Here is a 21,207-nt window from a genome sequence, read left to right as displayed (position 1 = left end):
GATTTTTTTCTCAATTTAATGTATTCCCCACCAAATGAAGTTGTCACTTCTCTGTGCTCTCTGCCGCACCGTGCTGCTTAATCCCGATGAGGAACACCTGGGTCGGGGTGAGTGCCTGGGCTTCGCCTGCAAGCCGCGCTGCCCGGCCGGGGCAGGCACCGAGCGCGGTGTCCCACGAGGTGGGACCGTGTCCTCTGCGGTCGAGGCGGCTCCTCTGATGCGTGGGAGCGTGACAAGCAGCAGCACTGGTGCCGCAACAGCCGGCACGCTGAGGGCGTTCACCGGGGAGGCGTTGCTGCGTGCCTGGCAGAGAGCCGGCGGCAAAGCCTCGGGGCTGCACTGAGATCCGGAGGGGAAACCCGGAGGGGAACACAACTTTCTCAGTTTCCTTCTTTCTATTCAGTTTTACTCGTTCGACGCGTTGACACAAGTGCGGAACCAAATCATGCCTGCAGTTAACCTGGCCGCTGCATTTCACTGTGGATCATTTTCCCAGGGTTGTTTTTCAGTATATTTTCTGATTATTTTTTTAAGACGACAGCTGTAATTGGCTATATCCAGTCTGGATTAAATCACGTATTTGGCTCTCGGTGTGCTGAGGAGCGTGCCAGCTGGTGCCGGTGCCGGTGGGCTGGGGCGGAGGATGCTCGGGAGGCCCCGGGCAGCCCGCGAGGCAGCCGGAGCTTTGGCTCTTGACAAAACGCTTCTCGATTTTTTTTTTATGGTGCATTCGCAAGGAAAACCTGTGATGGAGTATCTCGGTTGTTAAGAGTCAGAAGCCCCAGGGGAAAGATGCAAAGCAATTAATCTGGGCCAAATTCACGGCTGCTGGAGCAGTTTTGGGTCTGGAGGGGGGATTTGGCCGCGCGCCCCTTTCCCGTGGCAGCGCAGGAGGGACCTGCTCAATGCACCCAACAACGGCCGGCAGCCTGGGTCGTTCTGCGGCTTGGGGAGAAGGGCCCGGCCGTGCCCCATCGTGCTGCTGCCGTGGGTGGTGCTACAGCGAGGAGCGATGGTGAGGGGAATAGGGATGCAGCTGTCATCTCCAAGCTCTTCAGACTCCCCTACTTCTTCCCCAAGCCCCTCTTGCTTCCTTGGGTTCATCAAAGACCCTCTGAGATCTGAGAAGGTTTGTCCTCAGCAATGCACCAGTGAGCGTGTCAGTCTGTGCGTTCATCCTTGGAAATAATATACTTTTTTTCTTCTACTGGCTATAATTTGTGTTTCAAAAGTGGCTGTACATAGCTCTTTTAATACAGGAAAAAATTACAGTAGGGAAGAAAAAGTGGTGAAAAATGGGAACAGGATCTGCAAATACCACTTGCTTCATTATCTCTCAGGACGCTGATTATTCATTAAAATGCATATGTTCTATTAAACCTGGAAAGTTACGTTTTCCTAACAATAACGTAGCTGCAAATGGGACGTTAAGCAAGTGCCTTGATCTGCTAATGGCTGTACCTCAGCCGCTGTCGCAGTCCACCTGCGTGGCAACGGACCGTTTGTCTTTGGAGGGATGGGGGGAGAATTGTGTCGAGGGCAAAATTATTTGCAGTGTTTATTTACAGAGTTAAGTTTTCTCCACTTCAGTCTCTCCCAAGCATAAACCCTAAAATATAGCTAAATACGGATTTATCTTTTCCTGCAGTGAGATCTGGATTAGTCCTGAAAGTGCGGTCCCAGGTTGGAAGCAGCTGGCCTTGGGGACGCGTGTGCATCGCGCTCTTTCCCTCCCTCCTCCCAACACCTTTTGAACTAAGGATATCCCTAGAAAAATGTTCTCACTGTAAGTCAGTCTGGGATTATAAAACCAGCTTCTCTAGTCGGAGGCTAATGCCGTGTTTCCTGGCTGTGGCACTTAACCAACAGGGCAGTTGCAGTTTTACGCGTGCACGATGCCAGCCTACCCAAGTGGCAACCTTTTTCTTGGTTCACTTAGCTTTAAATTACTCTGATAAATGGTGTGTTTATTGCGTGCTTTTATTATTTTCTTTCTGGTCTTGTTTTTTACAAGAATCACTGAATTTTGCCGTAAAAGTGCTGAGTCCCTTTCCTTGCTAAGGACAGGAGGTGGGCGCTGACCCCCCCGCCCTGCTCCTGCGCATGCAGGGGGCACAGGCAGCGCTCGCCGGGCTGCGTAAGAGGGGCGAGCTGTACAGGTCGTAGCAGCAGGTCCCCAGCCTTCGCAAATGAAGTGAGGTGCCCATCTTCACTGGCTCCAGCATGTGGAGCTTAAAGTAGGAGAAAAGAGGCTTCGGTTTTGCTGTAACTCGCCCGTTTTTCCCTGAGAATTCCGAACATTTAGTCGTCCTTTATTGTAATATCTCTATTGGAAATCTCATTCATTTCAGCGTAGCATTTCTGCTGCTGCATTGAAAAGCGGTGGCGGGGGGGCTAATGAATGCCCTGCACAAGTGCCCATATCAAACGGGCTCTGGTGAAAGACTGCAGCAGCTAGAAATGCTCAACGGTGCTGTGGAAAGGGGAAAAAGACCAGATGCCACAGTGCTGGCATGAGGGCGTGGGGCCCCGCTCGGACATGGAAGCAGTGTGTTTAGCATTTGGCACATAGAGTTGTGTCCATCAGTGGGTTAAAAAGCTGTATTTCTCAAAAGAAAAATCGACAACACCTTTAACTGACTTTTCCGTGGCAAAGAATGATCATTCACACAGTCCCAGCAGCGTTTGTGCCCGCTGTGTTGAATTTCTGAATATGACAGTATCACAAAAGAGAGAAGTTGGGGTGGGGGTGAAGGAGGAGTGTTTTTCCATGGAGTGCTCCATGGTGGTGGTGTTTTTTCAGAGTACTTGTTGGTGAACTGAGTACTTTCCGGCAGCCTCTGCTCCTCCTCCTCCTCCTCCTCCTCCTCCTCTTTCTCCATGTCTCTTGCCCATCCATCTCCATCTCTTGCCCTCCTCCATCTCGCCCTTGCCCGCGCAGGTCTCTCCGGCAGCCCTGGGCAAAGCCAACACGCCGGCTTCCCTTGGTGGCACGGCAGATGCCCAGCCCCGAGGATTCGACCAGTTCCACCAGCATATTTTGGGAAGTAATTCGCAAATCTTTGAATTGGGAAAACTGTTTAGCTCTGAAATGCTTGCTAGATTTTATGTGTGCATCAAAGACTTTCTCAATACTTTCTTGGATTTTTATTGTTCGGTTTTAGGCTAAATGTGAAAAAGCGATGGCAACTGATGAATGCTGCTCTTGAATTTGAACAGGGCTTTCGTGGTGATGGCCATCCAAACATCTCAAGGCTTCATGTTAACTCCTTCCCCCTCATCCTGTAGGAAGGTGCGGAGGCACCTCCGCAGCCCAACAGGTCTTTTCCCAGAACAAAAGCAGTACACTGACATTTAGGATTGGAAGTGGAAAAGAATACTGTACAAAATTCACAAGGAAATGTCAAAAATACTGACTCGCTTTTGAAATTTTCAGGAAGAAAAGTACTGATTTTTCCCCAAAAATATCAAAAAAGGGCCCAGACTTACAGGATTTTAAACTCGCCCGGTGAGAGTTAATATCAGTGCAGTTCAAATGTAAGGAAAAGGGTCTGTATATAAAATTAGAAACTCCTCGTAGGCATATAGTTATTTGTACAGTACAGCTTTGAGTTGTGGCTTATTTATTCTCCTGGGGTGCACATGGAAATAACAAGTATGCTGCATGACATCGCATTGCAATACATATATAGTCGCTAATTAACCTTCGCTGACTGCTGTAATGGTCTCACTCCTGTGCACGCCGCAGGAAATTATTTTCTGCTATATTATCTTCTTGATGCTTTGTATATAAACCATAATGGAAGATGGGGCCATATGAAGAAAACAGCATTCAATAACTCTGAGCCTTATCTGCCTTTCCTGCCTTTGCATCAGGAAATGTTGGTCCTGTTTTATTTTGGGATTTTGATTTTTATTTTAATATGGGAGAGGTTTGATGATGCTGCAAATGAAGGAACAGCTCTGAAATGTTGTGCACCTGGTGATAGGAATGGACCTGTATAATCTGTAGAGATCAGTCAAATATATTACCAAGGGGAAAAAAACCAACACAAAATTACTGCATGCATGAAGACGCTTTTTATAGAAGTTTGTCTGGAGGGAAGCCTAAGTTTAGCAGAGTAAGAGCTGGGTAGGTTGGGGAGGTAACGGGAAGATGCTCTGCTCACCGCATAGGAAGGGGAGACCTTAGATTTGGGCAGGCTGATTTTCACATCTCAAATTTATGGAAAGACCCAGTGTTTATTGGTTACAAGTGGTAAGGCTTATTTATGTCTTCTTTACGTGTACCGTTGAGACGTTGAGCCAGTACGTTAATTCAAAGAGAAGAAAGCAGCTGCCAGGTAGTGCCTGTTTCTCTTCAGGTCCTTCGCCCCAACACCAGCCAACTTCCACCACGGCTTCTGCAGGAGGATGGAGAAGTTGACAGCTCTCTGCCAAGGGAAAACTCGCCTTTCCAGAGGGCGGCACGAGGCCTGTGCCCCCCCCAGTCCCACGAGATGGGGTTGTGGGTGGGTCCTCCAGGGACCTCCGCGCAGAGGGTGGGATGGCTGGTACAGGAGGGGATGGAGAAGGACAGACCAGGGCACCTCTGGGCAGGAATACTGAAGGTGAGCTGTCCCTTTAGCTTCTTTTTTGTCTTGAAGCTGCTCACGTGTCGAGAGCTCCAGTCCGAGCCTGCCTCCAAACCACCCGGATAAAATACCTCGAACAAGAAATAATGCTCATCCTCTAGGACCAGTTGCACATGGAAACGGGATGCTCTTCACTGGCTCCTGCAAGGACCCGGGCCAGGACCATACCCTGCGGTGGTCTCCTGCTCACTCGTTGGCTTAACACTCCCACCACTGCGTCCTTAGGTAGAAGGGGTAGCAGGGCCCCGTGTTTGTAAGGAGGAGCCCAGGGCTGAAGTTGCGGAGCATGGGTGCACGCTGCATGGGTGAACGGGGAATGGTGACACCGCTCACCAGCCGAGGGCTCAGCCCACCGTTGCCCACCCGAGCTCTTCTCCCGGGCTTTCGCCCGAGGCTGCCGAAGCTGCGCCATGGGCATCAGAGACAAGAGTGCGAATCTTTCTGTGCTCAGTCCATTTTAAAATTGTTTTTGTTATTGAGAAAGCATGTTGCATGGCTTCACGTAGCCAGCGTCTGTGTGATAGTAGCTACAAAGCTCCACACGCTTTCTTCTGAGGAGCAAAGGGGAAGTGAATTAGTCCCATGGTTTTTCCAAGAAAAGCATCTTTTGTCTTCCATCTTCTCTGCCTTAAAGATAACACTCAGTCATCAGGCCAGGGCTTAGAGGCTGTCCTTGGACAGGGACCGGCGTGCTGCTGAGCGAGCCCCGTCTTCAAGGGCTGCAAACCCAAGGTAATGGGCAACTTATTTCACTACTCTTTGTGGCCAGGGACCACTCGGATGGGAAGGACAAAACCCAGTTATGTCCCACCGGGTGCCTGGGGCTCAGTCATGGCTCGTAGGAAAATTAAAGCAATTGCATTTCTGTTAATTAATGCTAAAAATCATCCTTAAAAAAATTGCCATTTCAACTTCAATATTTTAGCAGCGTTCCCAACCGGTCAGTTGAGCAGAGTCTGCACAGCTGATAGCAAGGGCAAGCAGCGCTGTGCACTGGTATCTGGGACTCACACCTAGGTAGAGGTTTTTGCACAGAAAGTACAAGCGAGAACATTGTTTTGCCTCCTCGCTAACGGCTGAGAGATGTAGCATCTGACTTAAACCGAAACGTGAAATGTCCTGATCAAAGGGAGCACAGCAGATTTGTTTAAGCTTGTACCGAGCCCGTGGTGAAGCGTGTACAACACACTAGGGAGGGAGAGGAACCTGGAATGAATGTTCATTGCCTCCCAGAATGTAAATAGATGTTGGGTTAGATGGATGCGCTCATACATATTGCAGGAACTACCGGCAACACCGGCAACAAATTACTGCATAAAGGTGAGAAAATCCCGATTTTTAAGGTATTCTGCTTTCTAAAGTTTGTGATTATTTTGAAACCTCGGAAGCATTTCTGGACCTACATAGATACACAATTGTCATGAAAACCTGAAATTGCTGCCAGGAAATGAGGCCTAATGAAGAACCGTGTATTTGCAAGGATATACTGCCTGGTTTTCCACTCGTCTTCATGCAGCTGTGTTTATTTTCTGTGGGAGCTGCCGGGACTAAGAGCACTACTTAAAACTGCATATTTTGGGTGGGCACCTGGCTGGGTGTTTGTTTCTCCTGGCGAAGCATCCCAGTTCTCCCAGCCTTTGCACGGATGCTCTTCTCGCGGATCGCTTCTGAAAAGCTGTACAAATACTATTGCTCTCGTGGCCTTGCTGTAATTTAAGTGTAATTCTTGACATTAGAGAACGGTACAGATAATTGATGCTGGTGCTTGCGTCCCTGTAGCACCCTGTGAGGCCGCTCTCCTGCCAAGGGGCATTCAGCACTATGCTGAAGAGCATAACTTGTTTTCTAAATATATATATGGTGCATATGTATATATATATGGTGCAGCAAGTTGTGTCTGGTTTCCTGAAGAGACTTTTACAGCCCGAAGTCCAGCCTGACAGTCATTGCCCCCAGCACTGACACAACTGACGCATCTCGTCCCTAGGAAATTCTGTGTGCCTGGCGTGTTTGCAAGAAATGTTTGTCAGCTAAAACTGAAGACTGCGCGGCAAATGCTATGTTTAGTTCAAGGGATCTTGTGTTAAGCACTGTGCATTAATTTTAAATACAAGCTGTACCAGGCTGGGAGATGCTGGTGATGGAGCCGGGACCTACGAGCATTTCAAGTGCAAGACAGGTACTCTTGCAGAGGGTAGGTGCGGGTGAAAGAGCTGTAGCCAGAAAAGCTGGTTTAAACACAACGTCAGGAGTTATCTGTGTAGCAGAGAGGAACAGAGTATTCCCTCAAAACAGAAGGCAGTGGTTTAGGGTTGTTAGGGCTGCCAGTGTTAGGCAGCCCCCTTCTCCAGGCATTTGCTATGGATTTGCTGTAGGCAGCCCCTTTCCCAAAGCAGGAGGTCATTTGTCCCCCATCTCCCCTCTATTTGGGGGCCGTCCCCTGGTTTCCAGCAGCCAAGTACCTCCGTCACCCCTGGATCCAGCCCTGAGGTACCTATGGGGTACATAGGAGTACTAGGGCGGTCGGTGATCGCCATCATTTTTAAATCCTGGTACACCAAGAGAGGACAGTAAAGGAGGTTTCCCCTCTTTCACGGCAGGCTCACGGTCTGTATGGGGTGTCTCATGCTGAATTCCCTGTTTGAAGTGGCCACGGGCCAGCTGGGCTGCAGGTCAGGAGCAGAAGTCAGGTGGTACAGGAGCAGGTTGGTTTGAAGCAGTTCTGAGGATGAATTGGTTGCCTCAAAATGTTTAGTGTTGCAAAGATACTCAACAAATTAATACATATGTTAGACCAACAACACTAAATAAGGAAAGTTTCTTTCCAAACACAGCTCCGTGTTGTATTTCATCCTTCTATTGATACAGTTCATACCAAATGGCACATTATTTTCAGCTTAGAAATTGGCTGCCAGGTTTATGGTATATTTAAGTCTCCCAGGCGTCCCCTGCGAGCCTTTTCCCGTACCCTGGATGCAGGCAGGGAAGCTGGGAAGGAGGAGCGGGTGCTGCAGCAAGCCGTTCTCCACTGCTGCCGCTGCCACGCTCCCTCCGCTCTCTGCAGGCAGCAGTCAGGAGACATCCATGGACCTTGGAGCCCGAAAATGCACCGACTGCGTGGCCGTATTGCATAGCACCAGCAAATGGTACTTTTCAGTATGAAGAGAAATAGTTTTTCCATCCCAGGAAGGCAGTCTCTAATGTGAAATACTTCTTCCCGGTTTTTTTTTAGCTCTGCCAAAGCCCTGAAGATTAAAGCGCTCTATTTTGGTGCTCAGCGGCATATGGCTGGGTGGGTGTTTGGAGAAGCGTAGGAATGCTGAAGAAATTGTGTATTCGAAGGGAAGGGTTGGGGTTTGGGTTTGTGTTTCTTGCCTCATAATTAAAATGCGCTCATTCGAAGAGGATAATTTATTTTAAATGTCTTATTTTTTTCCCTTTTCTAACTGACTGATTGGCAGACTTCTCTCACGTTTCACTCTAGCCGTATGTTCCAGGGGCATCCGCTGGCCTCAGACAATTTTCTTCTGATTTAACAAAACAATCCTTTCTTCCCGCGTCTCTTCCCCAGCATCCCCGATGGACAGTTACATTGTGCTGCAAATAAAACCACTGCATTTTTCACTGCACTTCGGAGCCAAAATGCCGTTAATTGCAGAACTCAGGTTTTTGATTCTTAGTGAAGAACTGTAGTTGCAATTTGAAGAGAAATCCAGCGCAGAGGCAGCTACTCCTGGCTTTTCTTTCAGCAGCCAAGGAGAGGAGGTGATCAGGCAGCTTGGAGGCGAAGGGAAATCACTGCTGATACTAAACAAGGGAAGAAAGTTATTCTGATATTAATTAAGGATAACTGAGAACTTCTTGCTTTTAAAATCCAAGCTTGCTATTGATGGAGCAGGCATGAAATAATAAAAGAAGCGTGGTGATTTCATCCCTGTCCTCTGGCATGCCCGTGGTCGTGGTCGTGGCCGCTGCTGCGGCCGCCCGTGCTTGCCACGAGGCTTCAGCCGCCGCTCGGTCGTGGTTTCACAGCCATTCGCCCCTGCAGCAAACCCCGTTTAACGAGGCCCCGTGCTGGCTGCTGCTGCAGCACCCGCGGCCGATCAGCCCCGAGCCCGGTGACAACGGGACTTGGCCATGTGGGACCCGCACAGCGCGGCTGCCACCGCTGCCGCGGGAGCTGGGGACCGGGGGAGATCCTGGGGAGGGCTGCCTTTCCTTACAGACGAGGAGAACGGTCATCTCGGCGGGGAAATTCCAGCATCGTGTTATGCTGAAAGGTGCGTTTTATGGTGAAGTGTTCATTTTTAGTTTTAGAAATTATTTCTTCTGTGACAGGAGTTATGCATAGACGAATGTTAAACAAAACACTTCTACTTTCCAATAATTTGGGGAGCCCAGAGCTGGGAAGAGTTTCTGGGTTATTGAAGATGTTCCCTTGCCAGTTGCAATGCATCCACAGCCATGCAGAATTTCGGTCGCTTATGCGGCGCGCGGTGCCCGGGCTGGGGCTGAGGGGGGGACGAGGGCATCCCACCCTTCCCCGGCACTGCCGCTGGCCGCTCGGCTCCCCGGAGTGCGCTTTGCCGCCGGTGGGGAACCTGCCCTGTCTGCTCCAAGGTTTTGAAAATATTATCAGCTGTTAGCATGAGGAAAGTTATCATAGGACTGTGTTATCAGTAAAAATTACGGAATGCTCGAGGCCGGAGGGGAGCTCTGGAGACCATCCGCTGCGCGTTGCCACAGCACGGATGGGCAACTCTATTTTATGTCGGAGCACCGCTTTGTAGGTATTGCCAGCTCTGTGTATGAGCACCCTGTAAACATCCCCATCCAGCGAAAACGGGTGCGTTGCCTCTCCCCGCTACCGTCCCCCTTTCCTCCCGCTGTCCCTTTCCTCCTGCCCCTTCCTCCCGCCCATGCCCGACGCCGGCAGCGCTCTCGGTGCGTCCTAGCAGAGAGCTGCATGGAGCAGGGAATTAAATACTTCCATTTTGGTGCTGCTGCTGCTGCTTGTTCAATAACATCCCGGTAGGAGGGAAATGATGCAAAACCGGGAATGTGGCAGATGGCTCCGCAAAAAAAATCTGCTCAAAGAAAGGAGCTGAAGGGGCTGCAATCAGCCCTGACGCACTCCTGCACGTAGGTAGAAGGGAACGGATCAGTCTTTCCGAATAATATGGTGGGTTTTGGTTAAAAAAAAAAAGAGATAATAAAAATACCAGGTCAGATTCTCAGATAGTATAAATTTCTATCACTGCATTGAATGTGCGTTAGACAGTTTTGTTCGGATAACTGCACTTCTGGCTCCGTTTTTTCAAAAGAATGGAAAATACTACTGCAGACGTCTGCGGGCTGAGCAGAGAAGGGCAGCGCTGAAGGCTGCCCTGCTTTTATTTTTCCCCCTTTTTTTTGGTGAGTGGCTAACACAAAAGAGGGAGGTTAGCTCACCTGACAGTAGCCTGTTGCATTCCTTGGCATGGGAACACTATTAATATGTGCAGCCGTGCCTTGCTTTTACACGCTGGTTTTATGACATTTTCCGAAACCTGCTGTAATTTGTGCTAATGGTGGGTAGCTGTGGTCCTGGTAAGCATCAAGAGGAGCTGTCTGCAAGGTGTCAGGAAACTATGTGTGTGTGAGTGATTAAAAATTGTCCTGAGAAGAGGACCGGCCGATAAGAAAAATACCTTGGCTGTCACCGCTATTTTTTAAGTGTCAAGATAGCTCCTGGGAGAACAGCACAGTCTGACTAAACCGGGAGGTATTTATAGTGCCGGAGCATAAACAGCGTGTCTAAATCGAGTAGCAGAGCAGAAGCCTGGGTTTGCTATTCAGTGCGATGAGAAATTAAAATGTTTAGCATAAGACTGATGTCTGACTCTTGCATAAACGCGTGCATCGCGTTCCTTGGTTTGCTCTGCTCCTTTGGTTCCCTTTTGCACGCGTGCCTCATTTGTTTAATCTCTGACCTCCTTGTGTTGGGGCACTTTCTAGATCTCAGTAATAAATGGTGATTAAGCACTAAGTGTTCCAGAAAGGCCTGCTGCAGATTGAAATTTGGAGGGAAACGATGCTCTCCCTTGCGGAGCTGGCCGCCTTACCCTGCCCGGTTGGACGCCCGGCGCCCGCCGTCTGTCCCAGCTGCGTGTGTACGGAGCGGGTGCCCGAGGACACGTCTGGACCTCCGCTCCGGTGTCTTCTCCGCTGGTGCCACAGGCTCGTGGGCGATGGCAGGCTCTCCACGTTTTCTCCCACTTTTTCTCTCTGCTATGCAGAAGGGACGCGGGTCTTGTGGAGCTGATCCACAGGGCAAAGCTGAGCCATAGGGCCACTGCTTTGCTTCGTATCTCATCCCAGGACCTCTTTGTGTCATGATCTAAGAAACCAGAGGTGAGCTTAAAGAACAAAATGGGCAGCGTATCCGTTCACTCATTACAGAAAGAAAGAACTCAGATTACCCACAATTACCACAGTCTGAACTATTTTCTTCTTCTTGCCAGTGCCCTCATCCCCCTCTCAGGTCTCCCCTCTAGCTCCGCGGCACACCCGGAGCCACAGAATCACAGGATCGTATCGGTTGGAAAAGACCTTTAAGATCATCGAGTCCCACCGCTGGCTGCGGCGAGGGCTGGGGCTGCGAGGGCGACGGGCGATGTCCCTGCCTGGCCCTGGCCGGGGAGGCAGGGGCGGGGGGGCAGGTTGTGTTTCACGCCTTTCCCGAATCCCGCGCCTCTGCTGAGCCGCTGCTCGGGCACTGCCGGCGTCCCGCCGCCCGAAGCATCCCCGGCAGCCTCGGGCAGGGCTTGCATTGCACGTACTTAACGTTTTCATGAATCCATAGGGCACCTTTTTACTGTTGTTAACCTTTAAGACTCTTTTTGTCTCTTGCATTTCAGGAAATGCCATGTTTTTTCTGTCTTTAACAAAAGGGTGTTTTTATTGAAACATGACTTTAAAAGTAATCAGAAGCACTAAATGCATAGCTGGCGAGGTGGCTGCCCATCTCCCTTCTACTAAAGAAAATCAGGCTGCAAAAGTACCGGTGCATTAAAGCAGACCTTGACAGCAGACAGCGGCAGAGGCTGGCAGCCACAAATTGACAAGAAAGTTTTATTGCACTTCAAGCTATCACCACCTTAATAAAAAAATACCCCCTGAAATTATGACGGGAAAATGTTAATGCTAAAAATAGCTGTTCTTTCCAAATAGATGGGAAGTGTTAGAGTTTAGACACCACGCTTTCTGTCTGCTTAGAAACCCTTCCGTCAGGCTGTACATTTCTCAGCCGTGCATAGTACAGCTTGTCATTTTAACTTACATTAAACAGTAACGTGGCAAGGAACATTGAGAGGAAAAGCTTGAGAGCATCCTTCACTCCGCATTTGGGTTCTGACCTCCCGTTTTGGGCGCCCACTTTCTGGCTTATCGCAGAACTCGGACATCTCTTGGCGTTTCCGATACAGGGCGGTGCGGGGGCCAGATGTTAACATCAGGATATCACGCTGTTACTTCGCTAAATGTGGTAAAACCAGCTTCTCTTCCCGTATTTTCTCTGCAGCGCTGGAAGAGGAGAGATTGCTGTGGAAGTCGTGCAACTCCTTTTTTCTACAGCGGTAAATCTTCCCTGAGTCCTGCAAGAGTGCAGGATGAGCGTGGTATATTTTTATGTCAAGTCTCACATCAAGTTTGACTCTTGCCTTCATGGGCCTTAGATTGCAGTTGTAAATCAGCTTAATTCTTAGTAATTGATATAGCATTGCTGGCTGATTAATTTTTAACACATATTTTTGAGGCTTTATGGATAAACTGCAGGTTTAAGGGAGGTAAATCCCCCTCCCAAAATGCAAAGTAAAGCATGTGAAGGGAAGAGCCACCCGGCTGCACAGGCTTGGAGCCTCTCGGAGCCGGCTTAGGTCCAGGCATTTTAACATGCAGGGCTCTAGCTCTTAATAAGAAAAAAGAAAAAAAATCTGACAAAATATTAGCATACACTTCTTGTATTTGTGCATTTTTGCTGGTAGCTTTTGCTGGAGGATTTCTCTTCGCTCCCGTCCGGGCGGGTGGGATGCCAAGGTGCCCCTTTCTGGTGCCGCTGGGACGATGCGCTGTTGAGTCGTCGCAATGCCGCAATAATTATCTCTTTCCCCGACTGGTGAAGATTAACTTTTCCATGTTTCCATGTTAAGAAGGACACCTCCTGCTGTCCCTGCACCCAGCCCTTGGCCAGCAAATTGCAGCCCAGAATCAGAAAAAGATTTAAGGGGAATTAAATTGGCATTACCTTGGAGAGAGAAAAGAGTCATATAACCTTTGTGTGCCTAGATTGCTTCTGAAGACTTTCACGGGGGGGCTGTTAAAAGCTTATTAGTGATCTATGATTTGTCAACTATCAGCCAACTTCTGTAACAAAATGTAAGAGGGCCATATAAATAACAGCACGTCTGTGATTTTTTTCAAGGCAGTATATTACGAGTTCTAGAAATTGCCTGAATACAGCCAGCTCCATCTGGGTACTTTAGAAATTTAGAAATAATTTGAGGCTTATTATAGGATAGAATTAGTCCAAGCGCTTATTTACAGATTTTTTTGTCCTCCATCTGCCCCCTTATTAATTCGGGGAGGCAGCTCTCAGCTGTGCTGACAGCAATAGGATGCTTTGTATTTTCGCCGTTCTCTGGCCGCTTCAGGAGGGGCCGAGTACCTGGGTACTTCAGGACGTGTCTAATCCGTCTAAAGCCAGCACTAACCACAGCGATGACTGTAACTGAGCTCAGGCTTACAGAGCCCAGTGACATCATGGCCAACGTACGTGGGACAGGACTTTGGGCGATGCAGGATGACCCTGGATTTTTGGTGGGTTTGGTGGTGGCAACTGTTGTCCTTTGGGATGTCTTCGCCTTCCTGGGGAACTGGCCTTATCCCGTAGCAAAGCTAGAAGCTATCAGGGTCATTAACTGAATTATTAGGATTTCAGATGTCGGGGAATTCTGATCATCATCATCATCATCTGACCATCAACATCATCCCAACGGCACCAAACCTCCTCTGTGTTCCGTGTTTATTGAGCGAGCGTGCTGGGGGCTCCGGTCCCTGTCAGCTCTCTCTGAGTGTTTGCACAGCCCTGTTTCTCGGTGGCGTTTCCTGGAAATGGGGTATTGAGTCTAAACCTGCCATAGCCAGAGACAGAGGAAAATAAAAGCTTAAATACTCTGCTGCTTGGCTGAGGGTGGGATAATTGCATCCACTTTTTCAGGTCAGCTAGGGCTCTAAAACCAAGAGTTCTACCTCATTAGAAATAACAACTTGTAATTAATAACTTCTGATATGACAGATAGATGCATTTTTCTCCAGTGATAGCACTCGCTTCAGCTAGAGCGAATGCTGAACGGAGAAGGCATGATTATTAAAAAAAACCAAACAAACAACAACTTTCATATCAAACGTGAGGAGATAAATGCATCGGTTTAACCCGTGCTCATCCTCCAGAGCTGCTCTGCTGTACATGATTTAAGGAAGTTAATGGAAGATTTTCCTAAATATGCATGGCTGGGATTTTCCTGTCTTACGGACTGTGGCGTTATGTGCCAGACTCTACAGGGGGATGCCAGGTCACTACGGGTGGGTGTAAATGACTGAGTTTAATCAGTAGCAAAATTTCTAATAATGTTTAACACTAAAGCCCTCCCTAACACCATTTCAGCCTCTGCCCATGAGGAGATGAGTCCCCAGACTTTGCCCTTGCCTTCCTTTAAGCTCATTATTCCTAATACTTTGGAAGCTCAGCCAGCTCTTGGTTTCTGCAGAAGGAATATAATTCCTGGAAACAGCGTGAGATTCCTGGGTAGGGCTGGTCCCAAATACACAGGAGTGAGGTTTGTGAAAGTATGGGGTATTCGGACAAAATAGCATTGCTTGCCCCCTTAGGAGCGGTGCTTCTGGATGAAAATCTCTTCCCTTGGACATAGTGAACAATGTTTTTGCAGCCTCTGTTTTTGAAATAATAGAGAGGGGTTTACCTGGACATTTGGTTTGGGTTTTATGCTGGAATATATGCGTAAGTAGTCCTCTTTTCCAGGTGTGCTGTTGCGATTTGTATGCGGGCAGAGCTTTGCTAATGTGCGTGGCAATCACTGGCCGTTAACAGCTCTGGAGAGCACTTCATGATGGAAGCCTGTGTTAGGAGTGATGAACAAAATGCATCGAAACCTTGTGCTTTGACAAACGGATGGCTTTTTAATTATATGCACTGCATACAGCGTGTTTGCTTCCAAACGAGAGTTTAAAATTTACACTGCAAATGAATATTAATAATATAGACAACTTGGTAAAATTTTAACAGGCCCATTAACGTGATGAAGGCATCGAAGGATCTGCTGGCTGCGTACCCTGCTGATGAATAACTTCCTAGGGAATTAAAAAAAGAAGAAAAAATTGAAAAGCCTTTCATACCAACCAAAGGAGAGAAAAACTTACTAGCCTGGCGTTAATGGCCTGATCTGGAGGCTGTTGGGGGTGAGCCCATGCCCACCACAGCGTGCAGTCCCCTGGTACGTGTCCGTCGGCAACCCGACCTTGGCATGGCCCAGCGCGGCTGCCGGCCTCCTGCTGCTGTATGCATCTTATTTTTTAAAAGTCAGAAAGAAACTACATCTGCATTAAGATAAAAGGCCTATATTTATCTGAGCATAAATTAATGGGAAATAATCCAGAGGTAGTTATCAAGAAGGGCTGTCAGTGGCAGGTCGCACCCAGGCGCTCCTGCTTTTTCTGTAGGAAAACGTGGAAATGCCTGCTGATTTTCCGTTTGGTGCTTTCCTGTCCAGGCAGCCTGGTCAAGACGCAGCTCATGGCGCTGTGCACGGGCCGTGCGTTAGGACGCTTGCGAAGAGCTGATGCTTGTTCTGCGCAAGGACGTGGATAATGGCTCCGGTCGTCAAGCGCCTTCTGCAACTCCGTTGTTACTGCTATAATAATACAAAGGAGATGGCTACAGCCGGGCCGTTGTGAGCTGGCTGCTCAGAGCGTGTGAGAGCAGAAAGGCATTGCAAAGCTCGTGGCTGGGAGTCTGAGGCTTTGCTGAGAAAACAGAAAGGGAAGGAAGAGCCGGGAAACGCAGCGGAGCTGGAAGAAAACCTGAGCATTGATTTCTTGTCCAAGGGCTTATCAGAGCACTTTAGCAGCTCTTAGCATCGTCTGCTTAGCGTGACAGGTACACCCTATAATGACGAGCATCTTAGTTGCTGCTGTTCATCCTGAGAGGCTATTAAATAATTTTCACCCTCGGGTTTGTTAGTGAATAAGATAAATTGATTTTAAAGAAAAATTATGTACCCAGAAATGTTTATCTCTCAGGTGAGCTTACAAAGGGTTACATCAGTGCAACAACATGTGAAGCTGATCTTCCTGAGATTCAGCGAATACATTTTCCGATATAAGCAGGTATGAAATTCCTCCTTTGAAAGCCTACGGGCAGCAGCAGGTTTGGTGGATGGCAGGATGATAGATCGGGGGGTAGAAATAGCACGGTGGCTGGCGGGGATGGGAGAGCCTAACACGGCAGGTCCTGTGCCCGGCATTGCCCTGGGCAGGCAGCAGCGGCCACGGGATCTCTTGCGGATGCGGATGGGGATGCGGACGCAGGTGCTGGCTGCTCCCGTGCACTGGTCCCCTTCCCCGAGCCCTGGCAGTGTTGCTGACCCGCGCGTTCCCCCACGCCCCTCGATAACACCCCCCGTGGCATTTTGATAGCACAAGAAAGCTTAATTCTCTTTTTTATCGTTGCCAACGCAAGGAAAAAGCCGTGCGAGTCATTTCCCCGCAGCAGTCAGCTCTCTGCAGAGCAGCGTTGCTGAGGCCAGGGTGGCCGCCCCGGCAGGGTTCCCACTGGCCCACGGGATCGTGCCGGCGGCGCGGCTCCAGCCCCTCCGCAAAGCCTGCGGCGCAGCGAGGTCGACAATTACCGACTTTTCTATACAGAGAGATTTGCATTTTAAGCAATTTGTTATCGGAAGCGTGGGTCACCGGAGTTAACCAGCCATCTGCTTCACAGGCACCGTAAACCCGATTCCAAGCGTGGCTCCCGCCATTTGCATGCGTTATTAGGCGCGTTCGTTCACTAATGAGGTCTTCCTCAGAAGTCAGGTCTGAAGAAGCAGAGGAGGAAAGGTCTGGGCTTTCGCGGCGAAGGTACGGCTAATGAACAGCTGCAGCGTGAAGGGCGCAGATGGAAGAAGTACTCACTCTAATTACCATTTTTCTAAAAATTGCAGTTTTTTTCTAAACCCATTAGGTCTGTGATTGCTTCCACTTCACTTAGTAAACAGAACTGAAGCACATGGTGACCGGGTGAAAATGCATCATCAAGCGTAAAGCAGCGTCCTACCGGGGCTGTGGGAGGGGCAGGGTAGCTCGGTCTCAGGGTATGCTCCCGCAGGTGGGGGAGCTCAGGTGAGGTGCCTGCACGGGCGGCGGGAGTGGCGTTCGGTGCAAAAAAACCCTGGGTTCATCTTCTTCTCCTGAGATTAAACAGAAAACTTGAGTTTTATGTCTTGTGATAGACTCAGGCGTATTAGCAGTAGAAATCACTATGCACAACTAAAATTTTGATTCCATTAGCAGTAACATGAAGTGTAATAAAATTTCATTTTTCTGGCTGTATGTCACCAGGCGCATATCCATCCCCCGCTCCCCCTCGCTACAGCCCTGCTATCATTTTTCTTGTGCCTTCCAAAGTTGCCTTTCATTTTCTCCTGACTTAAAGGCATTCTTGCCAGCTAAGCAGAGGATGTGTTTGCCGAGGTACATTTAGCTTCCTGAAAACCAAATGTCATATTTCCAGTTTGCTATACTAGGATAAAATGGCAGGGTAATTCTCTTTACAGATTGCTAAAGATACCGTTTACAAAAATAAAAAAAAAAATCAGCAGCAGGATTTCTTCTGGAAGCCTGCAGCGATCCACAGCCATCGTTTCCCTCTGATTTCCGAGGTCAGATGGGTCACCGGGATGGCCAAGTCTGGGTGCGTGGGAGGAGGACTTCTCTCCACGGTGGGAGGCGGTGGAGGAAGAGGAAGGGCAGTGTTGTGCCTCTTAGTCATATTTCTTCTTCCCTGCTGATTTTTTGAAGCTTGGATCTCAGCCTGGCAGCGATGGATCTGTGAGCAGATTGCTGGTGAAGCCCTTAAAGAGGAATAAATGTATTTTATAGGACATGCCTACTGCTCACCGGTGGGTTGGAATGCACTAACACAGGCTTGGTTTGTGCATACAATGCATCAAGCGTAGGGTCTGGTTTTGTATGCATTCATCAGTATCATGAAAATATGGATAACTTAGTAATACTTTAAGATCCTGACAAGTCCAACTTTACACTGGAATTAGCAGCTCTCGCTAATTGAATGCCGGGGTTATCAGTTAGCCCTGTGTTTCCCTTTGTCAGCGGCACCTTCAGAAGCGTCCATAATAGCAGATGTGAATTATTCAGTTACGCTCCTTCCTCTGTGTTGGCTCCTTTCACCTTGAGGATGACTGTATGTAAATGGTAGGCATGCCAATGCCTTTTCTTTTATACATTTAAAACCAGAAAATCTGTTTCATTGAAACGTTCAAAAAAACCCCAAGATTTATGTGCATCCACAGTTGTCCATAACTGGTGAAAGTTTTTCTCCCTTGCTCGTTGCAGGGATGACGTGCCAAGCCAGGACATCCTACACCGAGGACGAGGTGCTCTGGGGTCATCGTTTCTTCCCTGTTATCTCCTTGGAAGAGGGGTTCTTTAAAGTCGATTACTCCCAGTTCCACGCGACATTTGAGGTCCCCACCCCGCCGTACAGCGTGAAGGAGCAGGAGGAGATGCTGCTCATGTCCTCTCCCTTGATAGCGCCCGCTGTGAGCAACAGCAAGGAAAGGAATAACTCGGTGGAGTGCCTGGATGGTCTCGACGAAGTTGGCACAAAACTGCCTTCAAAACTGCAGAAAATCACTGGGAGGGAAGACTTCCCCAAAAAACTCCTCAGGATGAGCTCCACCACCTCTGAGAAGGCCTACAGCATGGGGGATTTACCCATGAAACTCCAGCGGATCAGCTCGGTCCCCGGGAATTCGGAGGAGAAACTGGTGTCTAAGACCACAAAGATGATGTCGGATCCCATCAGCCAGTCGGTGGCCGACCTGCCGCCCAAGCTGCAGAAGCTGTCGGGCGGCGGCAGGATGGAAGGGAACCTTCCGCCCAAACTGCGAAAAATGAATTCGGATCGGTTTACATAACCCGACGGGACTTCTAGCGATCGTTTAGAGCTTGAACTGCTACTGGCAAGGGCAGCGCGGGCAGGAGAGCAGGCCCTCCGCCAGCCGGTTGCGTGCTCAGCTCGGTGGTCCCCGGCGCGCCGGCGGGCGGGAGCATCCCCTCGGTAGCGGTGGCTGCGCTGTACGTACGAACGATGGGACGATCGGCGAGCTGATGTTCGTTGGCATGTAGTATCACAACACGCATGCAATAATAGTGTGCAATTTTTGCATATAGTTTTATGGCATGACTCCTACTATATTTATACTGTGTATTCTGAAAAATATGGAAAGGGGCGTTCCTTTCCCCTGTATTTCTTAAGTAGTAGGTAAAACATGCGAGTGGGTAACTTTCAGGGTAAGTTATGATTTGATTTGAAAATGTTTTGGTTTTTTTCTTTTTTTCTGATGTGGATCGTGATGTTTTGTTCAACAAAGTAGTTATGGTGCATGTCTTTTTTCTTAAAAGAAGGTGTATTAGTTAATTCCTAACACCAAATCTGCTAGCCTTAAATTAACTGCTGGTTTCTATTTTGCTTTAATATTTTCTTGGGGTTTCTTTTCCTGCATCTAGGCTACTGGAAAAAAAAATAAATGTATTTCATAAGGCATTGTTTAGAGAAGAAACTTGTATTAATAAGCCTAGGCAAAACAATAAATAAATGAATAAAATTCACACTTTAGATACGATTAGTAAAAATTTTTTAAAATCTTCGTGATTTATAATATATGTGCAAGAAAACCGTTTTAAATAAGCGGGACGTGCTTGATTTCTCATGTTGGTAGAATAGCGAAACATGACAGTAGCTGGATGTCTCCATGAAGCCAAGCAGGCATCTGTTCTGGACGAGCTGCGCCCCAAAGGCAGGGTCACAATTCCCCCTAATTCCGCAGTGCCCGGATTTCGCTCCCTCTTGCCTCGACGGCCCAGCTGGGCCAGTAGCGATGCGGGTGACGGTTGCGTGAGCCGCGGTCTCGCGGCCGGAGCTGTGCAGAGTCATGGCAAGTCCCAAGCCCGGGCAGGCAAGTCCCAAGCCCGCTGGCTGCACTGCCGGTGGCATCGCTCCTTACTGCTTTCTCTATGGTGAAAATAATGTTTAAACATGTTCTTAACTGAAGTTGACCCTGTGGGTTTCAAAATGAGTAATACTTTGTATAAATGTTTGGTTTGATATCCTTCTCTGCTTGTGTTTGGGTTTCCTTTTCCATCTGGTTTTGCTCCGGTGAGGTCGAGCCAGGAGGGCTGGGCGTTGTGCGGGTGCCCCCGTCATCGTGCCTTGCGGTGCTGGAGCACCCCGTGCCGCTCCAGACCCTCCCCAAAATGCTGGAGGTCGGCTGTTGCGGTGCCCGGGGACACCCGTGGTCTGTGTTTGGGGGCCAGGTCGCAATGGCTTCCCGGGGGCTCCTTCTTGGAGGAGGAGATCTGGGCGAGATGGAGCGATGGGCGGCACCGTCAGAGCGCCGGGTACAAAAGCTACTGCCCGCAGCGGCCAGGAAAAGGGCTCTGCGTGACACCGTCTGCATGTGAACCCTTGAGACCGCAGCCAGGTGGTCCCAGACACGGACACGCGTGGCTCAGGAGTCGTGGACGGGCAGTTCTGACTCGTGGGCTCTGGACCATCCTGCACGAATGCTGACGCTCGCTACATAACTGATAACAACAGATCTGGTGATCTTTGAGGAAAAAAAAAATTGGTTTTGTTATAAATGTTGGCATGGAATAAGAACTCAGAAACTCAGCGCTGCTGGAGGGTTGGCTCAGACCCCGCTGTGGCTCAGTGCTTTCCCTGGAAGTTGCAGTGTATGACCCGTCAGTTGTACACCCAAGGACTTTGTACTAACTTCCAAAGTTTCTCTTGATCGTTTATCATGATTTTTGAGTGGCACTGCATGCTTTTTTACACCATTGGCTATACTGCACTTCTCTGCACGTTATTGTTGAAGGGAAGGGCGTGCGTTGCTCCCTGGCTGCTGATCCTGTGCTCTACGTGCGCGGTGAGCAGATTGCCGATGTGGCAAGGTAAAACCTGGACTTCTTCCCCCCCGTTTGCTAACGCTTCCTCAGGTTGTCTTGTAAAATACCGCTGATTTTTGTACCACGCATAACTCTTCTACCAGTCCTTGTCTGACAGCAAAAATAGCCATGTACAATTGCCAGGTGCCAACACTACGAACAGCACCAAGTCCAAACCAGAGAGCCAGGAACGTTAATCGGCACGGTGAGCACTCAGCCGGTGGCACAGCCGAGTGTGAGTCCTGCCAGCAGGCTTGAGCAGGTCGGTCTGGTT

The 21,207-nt window shown here is 49.0% G+C and overlaps 1 protein-coding gene across 1 annotated transcript in view; it reads left to right on the top strand.

Moving 5' to 3' along the window:
• KCNJ3 (potassium inwardly rectifying channel subfamily J member 3) overlaps window positions 1-19,473 on the top strand; it is a 56,549-nt gene extending 37,076 nt beyond the window's left edge. Inside the window, exon 3 of the mRNA XM_072874263.1 lies at window positions 18,318-19,473. Within this exon, the coding sequence (XP_072730364.1) occupies window positions 18,318-18,901 (584 nt within the window). The 3' untranslated portion in view covers window positions 18,902-19,473. The remainder of the gene's footprint in view (window positions 1-18,317) is intronic.
• Window positions 19,474-21,207: the final 1,734 nt, after the last annotated feature.

Source organism: Ciconia boyciana, chromosome 10 (assembly GCF_034638445.1).
Source record: "Ciconia boyciana chromosome 10, ASM3463844v1, whole genome shotgun sequence".
NCBI classification, from domain to species: Eukaryota; Metazoa; Chordata; class Aves; order Ciconiiformes; family Ciconiidae; genus Ciconia; species Ciconia boyciana.
The sequence above is the reverse complement of the archived record's forward strand: the minus strand, read 5'-3'. Positions and strand labels throughout refer to the sequence as shown.